Here is a 12,223-nt window from a genome sequence, read left to right on the forward strand (position 1 = left end):
ACGTAAGCAAATCCAAGTTTAAAATTTAATTAAAATTACTATATTCTACGTCTTATTTAAATTTTTACCAAAAATAAATTATTTGCACTAACCAGATCCTGTAAAAAAGAAAAAAAAAATCCATCAAGTTCTGCACTCCTCAGCACTACTGATAAGCCACACATGACTCAGCTGTGACCAACAATCATGTGACAGAATCTCTATGAAACTTTCACTGAACTGCAGGCTGTACGCAGAGCAGAGAGAACAAGCGAGGTTTTGAGTAGAGATTGTAAAAATGCAAATAGTACATGTAAATTGCAGTCTCATGAAATGAAAGTTTTGAAAATGTGCTGCCCTGCTGTGCCAGGTTTACATACATACTGAAAATAAAAGCTTAGGGAAATGTTTGGCTCCAGGGCCCTTGAGCTTTCTGGAAATTTGGCACCACTGAACAGTATAGGTAAAAAGCCCTCTTGTAGAAAGGTATGACAAGGCATTTCCCTCCATATTTTGTTACATGTACACTTGATTTATTGAACACAGGCAACTTTTGTCTTTATCTCTGTATTGGTTTTGAATTATATATTCAGTAATTTACTGACTGTGTGTGGTATTTTCCAGAACCTTGGTCCATCAGTGCTGGCTGGGGTGGCTGTCATGATCATGCTGATCCCTTTTAATGCTGTCATTGCCATGAAGACGCGAGCTTACCAGGTACAAGCAGTCAGTTAGAATTTGGCAATAACTCAGTTTTGTCTGTTGACTTTCAGTGGGAGCACATCAGTGATACAAATATATTTGGTTTTGGCATGTTCTTTCTGATGAATTATCCCGAGCAAACTGGGTTGCCAATGTTAGTTTCTTTCACATGGGAAGAGAAAAATTATGACGCTGACCTTTGATATTATGATATCAGACAGTATGTCAAGCAACACTTGGTCAAACACTGTCTGGTCTTGTCCTCATGTTTGTCCTCTTCCTCTCTCTTCAGGTGGAGCAGATGCAGTATAAGGACTCTCGTATCAAGCTGATGAGCGAGATCCTGAATGGCATCAAAGTCCTTAAGCTGTACGCGTGGGAGAACTCCTTCAAAGAAAAGGTCCTGGTCATTAGGCAGAAGGAGCTCAACGTGCTGCGTAAGACAGCCTACCTGGGAGCTCTGTCCACCATGGCCTGGACCAGTGCCCCTTTCCTGGTAAGCTCAGTCCACATGTCTGGGTGCTGGCTTTCTTTCAAGAGCCTGCAATGTGAAACTGATGATTGTCAGGATCAACTGAGCCCTTTACTATTTCACTTTGTTGTGTGAACTAAAAGTTAAAACAAATCCAAACAGGCTTCATGAGTCTCAACCAAAATGTCTTCATGTTTGATATTTTCTGAAGATGACAACATGAGTACCTGTGCTGTTGTTTCCTGTTAGGGCTTGTTGGATGAAGTCTTGTTGCCTCCAGGCAGCCGACATAAGCCCATAAGTCATGTTTGACAGCTGTACAGTAAATCCAATCCAGCAAGTGTTAAGATTGCATAGTTTGTGGTCAGATATTACAAATGAGCTTTATTGGAAACATTTTAGAATCCTGGGGATAAAGAGCTCATTTCTTTAGAAACTGAATTCACTGTATATTAACAAATCAGCTAATATGAGAATGTTCTTGGGACCATGGTCATTAACAGGTAAGTTTGTTTTTTTCCAACCTTGACCCTGTTTTCCCTTTTTTTCCCCATGTTTTTTGTCTGAGTTCCTTTCTGGAACTTTTATGTAACATTTAACAAAATTACCTGCTTATATAAAAGGTGGTTAAATAATCTTACAATTGGCTTCCCTCTCAGCCTACTAGCAACACCAGAGACAAATCAGGAATCATTTACTGCACAGCAAAAGTGGACACGCTCAAGTGCAAATGCCCGAGCAACATAACACACCACTTTTTATCAGCTGACTGCCTGTTTGCTGACCCTAAACATAACCTTTGAGAAAAGCATGACCTGATCCAAGAGGTCTGCTAGTTTTGTTTAAGTAAACAGAGAAGATGTCTGTGGCTACGGCATGACAGCCAACGAAATAATATGGCTGTAGTGTAAATGTACTTTTTTTTTTTGGTTGGTGTCTACATCAGGTTTGTCTGTATCAGGTTTTATAGGTGACAGCATTTAATAAAAAATTTCTTGATCGATTTTATATGTCTTATTTTTAACATTGATATGCACTGTACCAGCCAAAAGCCTGTGTATATCAGTTGTTACAAACTCTGCAGACTATAATGTGCTTAATATCACCAGCTGTTGATAATGAGGTCATTGCTGAGTCACAGGTTGACTCAGATTGCAAGTGTGTGCAGCATCACAGCACTGACTGCTGCACATCTCTACAGTAAATTGATGGATGTTGATGTCTAAGCAGCCTGTTTGCCCGATGTGTTTCCAGGTTGCCTTGACAACATTTGCTGTGTATGTGACTGTGGATGAGAATAACATCCTGGATGCGGAGAAGGCCTTTGTGTCGCTCTCACTCTTTAACATCCTCAGGTTTCCACTCAACATGCTCCCCCAAGTTATCAGCAGCATGGTTCAGGTAGGATTTCTTTTTTCTCTTCATTTTTTTTTGTGTGTTTGTTTACAGGTTTCATTGAGTGCTTGTGTGTTTATTCTGCGTCGCAGGCCAGCGTCTCACTGAAGCGAATTCAAGGTTTCCTTAGTCACGATGAGCTGGACCCAGATTCCGTGGACAGAAAGAACACAGCCACAGGTGAAATTAAACACTGCTACTCCTTTGATTAAAGGGACACTTCACCCAAAAAAATTTGTATAACACTCACCCCATTTTACTTTAAATTTATGAAGAAAACTTTGTTTTTTCTCGCATGACGCCTCAGTGAATGAGGAATCCAAAAACTGAAAAAAAACTTTTTTAAATTGAAAGTCCTGGGCATCTGTGTTTAACAACATTAAAACTATTTCCAAAACCCACTTTAAAACTCTCACACAGGTCGTGCAGTATAATACAAGTCTTATTTATCCAGTCCTATGTGCCAAAACCTCACTATTTAAAACAATCCTGCAGCCTTATGTGTTTTAAATAATTCTAGTAAAATTGCATGTGTTTTGGAAGCAATCAAGGAATCAATGAGACTTGGATTATACTGCATGAGCTGTGTGAGAGCTTTTAAATGGATGTTTTGATATAGTTTTGCTGTTAAACACGGACCCCTACAACTGCAACTCATCAAGAATTTTCTCTGTTTTTGGATTCTTTGTTTACCGTTGAGGCATCCAAGAAAAACAGGTGTCTTCACCATTATCTCATTGCACATGTTTAGACAGACTTTAATGATCGCAGTCAATTGTCATTTCCTGTCATCATTCCATTGTGTACACTCAATAGGCTCTTTAGATAAAAGACTTGTACCTTTCACCCAGTGACTCAGAGCCTGAAGAGCTTTTCGATGACTAATACTTAAGAAATGCCCTCCAGTCTTTGGTCTCATCAGAGTACATCTCGCCCACTGATTCCAAAGCTGCTGAAAATAAGTTCACGACTTTTTTTGCAGACTTTTCAGTGACAGTTATCAACGGGAAGTTCACCTGGGCTAAAGAAGATCCTCCTATTCTGCACAAGTATGTCTTGGAAATTCACATGCTGTATGTTTGCACTTGTTATGTGTTTGTGTCGTCATACCTGAGGCTTTAACATGTGACTATTGACTGTGTGTCTGCAGTATTAACATGATGGTGCCCCAGGGCTCCCTGATGGCAGTGGTGGGCCACGTTGGCTGCGGGAAATCCTCCCTTATCTCTGCGCTGCTTGGTGAAGTAGAGAAACTAGAGGGAGAGGTTTCTATCCGGGTAGGACTTCATTTCATATTCTTTACAAAAAAAAACCAAGCAAGCAGCAGGTTATGTTAACTTCTTCATCTTCCCTTTCTTTCCTTTAAAGCTGCTCTAATCTTCCAACTCCTTGTTTATTCACAACTTCAGATGTGTTGCCAACATTCATGTTTTAAAAAAAATATTATTATTATAATATATTATTGCACCATTTGCACATATATTACCAAAAGAAGGGGAAAAAAGAGGAGAATCAGTCAGTTGGACTTTGTTTATAAAGCACTGTATGCACAAGTTAGCACATAAGTGGTGTAGAAGAGTCATGTAAGTTCAGAGTACTTAACAAGTAAATGCAGTGTCATTGGCAAAACAAACTAGACACTCAAAAAGGAAGGAAAAAGACAGTAAAGCACAAAAAGTTTCTTGCAGAGAGTAAGATGAGAAGATTGATACCACTCTCATTAGCTAGCTATTAACTAGTTAGCCTAGCACAAAGTTTGGAAGTAGTGGAAAACAGCTAGCCTGGTTTGTCTTTCCTACAGTTTGGTTTTTATATTAATCTAACAAAGAACACTGTGTCAGGGAGCTTTATGGGTCCTGGGATTTTTTTTAACTTTGGACAGCTGTTTCTGCCTGCTTACTGTTAAGCTAAGCCCGAACCTGTTGACTTTAGCTTCATATTTAAGAGACTTACATTAGATTGGTGTTGATCTTGGCTGTTCCATTAACTGAGCCTTATTACCACACTGTACCAAAAACAAATGCCACTGACCCTCTTTGGTCATTAACATAAAGTGAAGTGATGCATTGAAATAAATGTTAATGTGTGTCCAGTCTACACATTGTATAGCATACCTTTAATAATAACAAATTATAACACAGTATTTCAAAGGTTATGAATTTGGTAAACTGCAGCCCGAACTTTATATTATCATGCTTTAAGGGACAGTTCACCCTAAAAATCAATATACATATTTTTTCTCTTACCCGTTGTGCTGTTAATCAGTCTAAATTGTTTTGGTCTAAGTCACAGAGTGTTGGAGATATTGGGCATAGAGATGTTTGCCCTCTCTTCAATATAATGGAACTAGATGGTACTTGGCTTGTGGTGCTCAAAGCGCAAAAAAATAAATTTGAGAAACCCAACAGTGATGTCTCTTTTCAGAAATCACCACCCAGTTACTCAAAACAATACACAGAACTTGTTGTGAGCAGTTTCATGTAGGAACTATTTTCTTTCTCACCAACTGTGTCACTGTGCAGAAGGAAGCGTGTATCTGCTGTATGGCTGATATCTCCAACACTCAGAAACCCACACTAAAACTGTCTAGACTGATAAATTGCACCACAGGTAAAAGGAAAAATATGCATTTTTAATTTTGGGGCAAGCTTCCCCTTTCATTATATGTCTTCAGACAAAATCAGTTGAAAATCTCTTGAGAGTGTAAGGATACCCTTGGAACTCTGGGATAAGATTTTGATTTGGTAGGATATAGTTGTATGTGTATTTAGGAGACAAAATACTTATTAAAGGTCGCTATATTCCAGTTTTTCTGCCTCTCCTTTCTTCAGGGATCAGTGGCATACGTACCCCAGCAGGCCTGGATACAGAATGCCACCCTGCGGGACAACATCCTGTTTGGGAATCCTTACAATGAGCAGAAGTACCGCTGCGTTCTTGAAGCCTGTGCCTTAACTCCTGACTTGGAAGTGCTGCCTGGTGGAGATATGACTGAGATAGGCGAAAAGGTACAACAGAGAAGCACTGAAATTTTCCACTTTCTTACTGGGTAACTGCTTTTGTTTTAGTTTCTTTAGTTATTGTTTTCTTTCAGGCTTCAGACATTTAATCAATTCAGTTTCATAAACCCTCCCCTCCTCTTCCATCTGTTATATTACTGAATAAATTCACATGTTAGATTGGCAAATAACCACAATGATTAAAGCGATTCTGCTAATGAGTCTCAACTTGGCAGGGCATCAACCTCTCTGGTGGGCAGAGACAGAGGGTGAGTCTGGCCCGAGCTCTGTACAGTGACGCTGACATCTACCTCCTGGATGATCCGCTGTCTGCTGTGGACGCCCACGTGGCCAAACACATCTTTGACAACCTCATTGGTCCAGAAGGAGTGCTAAAGGGCAAGGTGAGGAGTGCCTAAATCCAGGTTTTCATCTTTTTATACCTCTGTGCCGGCTGTAGCTGTGGTTGGAGGCATTTCTTTTTTGTTTGAGGTGTCCGTAAGTCCGTATGTCTGTCCATCCCACACTTATGATTGCAATATCTCAAGGATGCCTTGCAAGGATTTTTTTTTTTTCTTTTCAAATTTAGCACAAACGTCCACCTGGACTCAAACATGACTGATAGGAATTTGATGGTCATAGGTCATCACTGTGAATCCCTGTGAGAATTCCCTATATCCCTATAAATATCACAAGGACACCTTGAGGGAATTTTTTTTTTTCTGACACAAACGTCCACTTGGACTCAGTGATGACTAATTAGGGTTTTGGTGGTCAAAGGTCACGGTAACTATGACCTTGCATCCATCTCATTCTCATGAACACAATATCTGAGGAACACTGAGGGAATTCAAATATGGCACAAATGTCCAGTTGGACCCAAAAGTTAAACTTGTAAGAATTAGGTGGTCAAAGGTCACTGTGACCCCATAAAACTTATTTTTGGCCATACCTCAAGAGTTTATATGTTAATTATGACAAAATTCCCGCAGTGTGTATTAGAATAAAATGATGAAGTGATAACATTAATATATCCAAAAGGTCAAAGGTCAACTTCACTGTGACATCATAATGGTCTGCAAAAACACTTTTCTGGTCATTACTCAACATCATATCTCAGGAACAGAAGGGGAGACATTTGGTCAGATACTGAACTGGTGACACTAATCTTGGGTGTCCACCTTGACACTGTGCTGATTGCATAGATCTTTGCTGCTGGGGGGAGAATGTCTATAAATGTTATCACAGACATGGATGTAAACTGTAAGTGCATCTTGACTTGTTTGCAGAAGCATACAACTGCAAGGCGGTAATTATAGTTTTACTAAGAAATGTACCTCCATTAGTTTGTGATACGTAAACAACACTGCCGAGGTAAATGAACCACTACTACTACTATAGCTCAGAGCATTGCTGTGACTGAGTACAGCCTCACAGAACAGCTAGCTTGTCAGTAGTTTTAGTATTGCTACAGTAGAGGAAGTTGTATCTTTTATTTTACCAGAAAGGAAATTGTATGTTGCATCAGTTTATTACCCTTGGTTTTTCATATTTATGATGCCATTTTCTGATAAGAGGTGGTTGAGTTCCTGTTTGACTGGATCCTGCTGGGAAGATGAACATATTATATTACTGAATATGTCACTGAAGTTGAGCTCGTAGTAAAAGGTTTTTGTCCGTTGGCTTGCTCTGATACTGTCATGTGTGTAGTTTATGATGTAACAAGGTTTCTTTTGTTGTCTAACTACAGACCCGTATTCTAGTGACGCATGGCATCAGCTTCCTGCCTCAGGTGGATAACATAATGGTGATGGTGGAGGGCAGGGTGTCAGAGATGGGCTCCTACCAGGAGCTGCTCAAACAGAATGGAGCCTTCGCAGAGTTTCTCAGGAACTATGCCCTGGAGGACATCATAGAGGAGGAAGAGGCCACAGGTGGAGCATCACTTCCGTTACTCTTATATAACCTCATGTCTCATATTTTATGGTTGAACTTGTTTGAAAAAGCTGTGTAACACACTGTAAACAATGCTTTTACAGAGGACTTGATCGAAGATGAGGAACTGTATCCTGACGATGCCCTTAGCAACCACACAGACATGGTGGACAATGAGCCAGTGATCAACGAAGCCAAGAGAAATTTCATAAGGTAGAGGAAATATTTCTAGCCACCTACCAGACGTGATATTTTTGTCATACATTCTGCCCTTTTCTGATAGATAAGATTGAAGAATAAAATTTGGTCAGGGGAGCATTGTCATCTGTTATCCAACACAGACAGGAGACACATTCTTGAATTATCTTCTGGTGGAATTTTTACATCTTCCAAAAATCGTACCAAACACGGACATAATCTCCCTTTACAGGCAGATCAGCATCATCTCAGCAGACGGAGAGAACCCCAGATCCCGCTCAGTGAGGAGACACGGCTGCAGCCAGAGGAAACACTCAGAGCAACTAGACAAAAAGAAACCACATGAGATGCAGAAACTCATCCAGTCTGAGACCACGGAAACAGGCAGGGTCAGTCTTTTCTCATTCACATTTCTCTTATTGTCCATTTTCTATTTGACTAACAGACTAAAAAGATGGGTCCAATTGAAATGCTAAGATGTGGTGGCTTGTTGGGAGTAAATATTCATCCTTTTTATCCATTTTAGGAGGCATTACACTTAATAACATAGATAAAATAAAGGCAGAAGCTATTAACACCCAGGTGTCCATGGCCAACAATACTATTTACACCAGGGTGTCTTAGCCATGTTGGAATTTGACATTAACACAAACGCATCTACTCAGCTATTCTGCTACCGTTTATGCACATAGTTTATGTAATAGTTTTAATTTATTTTTTATTGTCGTCATTGAGGCTGTCTGAGCTGACCTCGGCTAAACTCTTGTCACTCCCAACCAGGTGAAAACAAAGGTATACCTGGAGTACGCCAAGGCAGTGGGACCTCTGCTGTCAGTGCTCATCTGTTTGCTGTATGGCTGCCAGAGCGCAGCGGCCATCGGCGCGAACATCTGGCTCAGCCAGTGGACCAACGACGCCTCAAGAAATCAGACAAAGGAGAATGTTAATATGAGGGTGGGGGTGTATGCAGCACTGGGCATTGCACAAGGTAAGAAACACTGAGTGTCTTAATAAAAACTGAATTGTCATTTTTAAGTCAAGCTCCATTCATGGTGATGCATTTATTGTGACATATAAACATTTTTATAGAAACAGCCTTTTGCAAAGAGGTGTTTTCAGGTTTCATGTGCACATGTGATGTTAACATTGTCTTTGAACCTGAACAGCTACTTAAAATTCCAAATGCCGCTTCCTGCCACACAGCTTCTTGTTGCAGACTCGGTGGAAATAAACTAAATGTCTTTGCTTTGCAGCCAGCTGAAAGGTTTTTCTCCAGTGAGCTCAGTGAAGAGATGCTTTGGCAGAGAGGACCTTCAAGTGGCTGTGGATGTGTATTTTGTTATTGTGATGTTCTTTTTACAGTGAGCTGTAAATGGACAGATGCTGACTGTGTCTACTAGGAACTCCATTACTTTCTCATTCCACAATGAAACCTTCATTTCTCCAATATCTTTTTCCTCCACTCCTGCTCCTCCTGATTCACCCCCATCCTAGGTATCCTGGTCATGATCTCCTCCTTCACATTAGCCATGGGGAACATCGGTGCAGCCAAGAAGCTGCACCATAACCTGCTCACCAACAAACTTCACACGCCCCAGTCTTTCTTTGACACCACGCCTATAGGGCGCGTCATCAACCGCTTCTCCAAGGACATCTACATTATCGATGAGGCTCTTCCAGCCACTGTACTCATGTTCCTGGGCACCTTCTTCGTTTCTCTCTCCACCATGATAGTTATCGTTTCCAGCACACCCATCTTTGCCGTTGTCATAGTGCCCTTGGCTTTCATATACATCTTTGTCCAGGTACTAAGAGATGCAGATCCTCCCTTTTTCCTTTCATCTTTCCTAATGCCCCCTTCCTGGGATGGCATGCCGCATGCATGTTGGAGCAGCAGCTTGATTAACCTTCCAGTTTCAGCTTTTGTTTCTCCGTAGCCTGTGATGTTGTCCGTGACGAGCCTGCTTCCACACTCTTCATGCAATCACAAAGACATATACACTGTCAGGTTGTTAAATACAGCTGGGCCCGAGTATGCACACAATGTACTGACTTTAGGGATGTAGCACCTCCCTCTAGTGGTAGACCAGTGTTAATACAATTTGATCTACTTTATTTATAATGGGTCTGTATTGTAGGCCAGTGTGCCTGGATTTGTTTAAGGGATTTAGGGTGTGTAATGTGCAGCCTATGCATGTAAGGGTAGGGAATTATGCTGTTATGGAAAAATAGAGCAGGTCTGAACTGAGTTGAAATAGTTGGCGGTTTAGATAAAAGACAGTTTGTGTATGTAACAGAGTATCTGTGTGTCTTAACAAGAGCCTAATAATTCCTCACCTTTGTTTTAAATAGAATTTAAATACAGAATGATATTTAGCCAGATATAGGGTTAAATTTAATGCAAACTATAAAAAAGTCAGTGACACAAATTCTTCACATCGGGTTATATTTCATTCAGGCAGAGATGGCAAGTACTACAAATGCTTGGTGTCTGCATAGGTAATTGTAAATAAGTAATGATTCATTGGAAGTGAGATTATTTTCTATTACATTTAGGTAAAATACTAATACACATGATTAAAAAGGTTTTAAACCACTTTGTCACACACTGCTTTTAGCTGCATTCTTTCATTAAAGGTGAACAGCACCTAATTTTAAAATTCATACATGTTTTCCTATGGTCTAAGACTATCCAAAAATATCAGTAAACATAAACACCTCTCTCCCAAATTCCAAACCAGAGTGGTAAAACTCAAATCCTGGGGAATGTTTTAAGTATAGTCTAAATCACAGTGTGTGTTTATAATAACTTCCAAATAGAAAATGTTTGCATCATGTACATGAAATGAAACAAGCAAATGCTGCCTCAGTTGGTTGGATTTAGTTGGTTAGTTTGAGACAATGGCTTTAGTTCTCCATCAGAATAGGGCTGTAAGATGGCATTGTAAAGCAGTGAAAATATTCTATAAGTGAAGTACACTTACACTGCTAATCATATTTGGCTAAAATCTGTTTTGCTGTGGCCCCATCATGGCAGTACATCACTTAGCTTCAGTGCAATGAGATTTGGTTTATCCCTGCTGCTAGCAGAGCAACACAGTACACAACATAAGCACAGCAGAAACGTCATATAGATTGGGCCACAGTGTTTAACTCTTTAAATGTTCCCCTTACAGCTGAACACATCAACAGGACAAATGTTAGAGTGACATCACAGTAATTTGGTCTTTTCTGGTACATCTTTGGTTTTGGAACTTAGAAAACTAAAATAGAATAGAGCTCATTTAGGTATAAAAAACAAAACAAACATTCTGTGGTTCCACAAAATCAGACACCCATTGGAACAGCTTCAGACTTTAGACCCCATGACATCACAAATTTGGGACTACTTCTCTGGGTTCTGGCTTTGAGAGAGAGGAGCTCATGTTCACAAATGTTGATTAAACTTTTCTAGGCCATGGAAATAACATATTGGAATTCATAATGTCGGTGGTGTTCCCCTTTAAAGAGACATTTGCTGTACTAAACATGCAGGACACTCAGTGCAAGCTTGACTTGCAGATGTTTGTCAGTGTCCTGCTCAGACGCACAGCTCTGATGTATTGAAAGTGCATTTTTATAAGATCTTGGATCAAGATGCACTGATTTAGTCCACTGGACACTTATCAGCAATGATGTGACCAGTTCATATTAGATGCAGTTTCTCCAGTTTAATGTCATTCTACATAGCAATCCTTGGCATCATGTTACCATATATGACATTATAATGATTTTAAGAGTACTGGTATTGTGTAAGTACTCTGCTTCAACATATAGTTGATGTACTGGAATCAGTATGAGTTGGGAATTTTTAAGCACCTCACAATCCAATTCCAATTCAGAGGGCCACAATGCGACTATAAAATGATTATTGATGCATCTTTGTATTGTATTAATGAAGCAGACTCAGAGGCAGCATCCATTCACTTTACTAGGCCATCACTCTCAATGCAGATCGATGCCCAGAGCACCACAACACCTTAACACAGGCCCCAGTTCACAGAGGTCCAGAAAGCAATAATACACCTTTTTACATGTTTATGTCAGTTATATTGCACCCTCCAATTGGTTCAGCTATAAGGAATGCACAGCCCAGTCTTACAAAACTGGTAAAAGTGATCATAATGTAGAGAATTGGGCTTAAAATTTCCAGTTACTGACTTTTCTGCATCGAGACATTGATGTTTTCCCTCTGTCCTAGGAATCCAATTCAGGACAGAAAATTGGCATATCTGTAATTAGGACAAATACATTATGTGAAGGTAAAGTGGTAGCACTACTCTCATCAACGTTAAAAGCAGTGTAGTTTTTAGTACGGAGTCACAAGGTGCCAATGTATGGAATGGCACCCACAGGAGGCAGATGACGACTTCACACTTCTGGAGATACTAAAATCTTTGTGGGTGGCCATGTGAAGTCACAAGTGATCAGGCATGTGGTGGTGGAAGATAGATGGAAGTTTATTTTCTGATACCAAAGTTGTGTTGTACCATTGACACTAACC

The 12,223-nt window shown here is 40.1% G+C and overlaps 1 protein-coding gene across 2 annotated transcripts in view; it reads left to right on the forward strand.

Moving 5' to 3' along the window:
• abcc3 (ATP-binding cassette, sub-family C (CFTR/MRP), member 3) overlaps nt 1-12,223 on the forward strand; it is an 82,448-nt gene that overhangs the window by 51,070 nt on the left and 19,155 nt on the right. The window contains exons 11-23 of one of the 2 annotated variants that reach the window (XM_033612279.2): nt 604-696; nt 974-1,177; nt 2,408-2,554; nt 2,641-2,728; nt 3,531-3,597; nt 3,699-3,825; nt 5,380-5,556; nt 5,784-5,951; nt 7,298-7,481; nt 7,587-7,695; nt 7,913-8,069; nt 8,461-8,668; nt 9,175-9,485. In XM_033612279.2, coding sequence (XP_033468170.2) covers nt 604-696; nt 974-1,177; nt 2,408-2,554; nt 2,641-2,728; nt 3,531-3,597; nt 3,699-3,825; nt 5,380-5,556; nt 5,784-5,951; nt 7,298-7,481; nt 7,587-7,695; nt 7,913-8,069; nt 8,461-8,668; nt 9,175-9,485 — 2,040 coding nt within the window. The remainder of the gene's footprint in view (nt 1-603; nt 697-973; nt 1,178-2,407; nt 2,555-2,640; nt 2,729-3,530; nt 3,598-3,698; nt 3,826-5,379; nt 5,557-5,783; nt 5,952-7,297; nt 7,482-7,586; nt 7,696-7,912; nt 8,070-8,460; nt 8,669-9,174; nt 9,486-12,223) is intronic. The other variant, XM_033612278.2, reaches the window with a different exon arrangement.

The sequence above is a fragment of the Epinephelus lanceolatus genome, chromosome 21, assembly GCF_041903045.1.
Source record: "Epinephelus lanceolatus isolate andai-2023 chromosome 21, ASM4190304v1, whole genome shotgun sequence".
Taxonomy (NCBI): Eukaryota; Metazoa; Chordata; class Actinopteri; order Perciformes; family Serranidae; genus Epinephelus; species Epinephelus lanceolatus.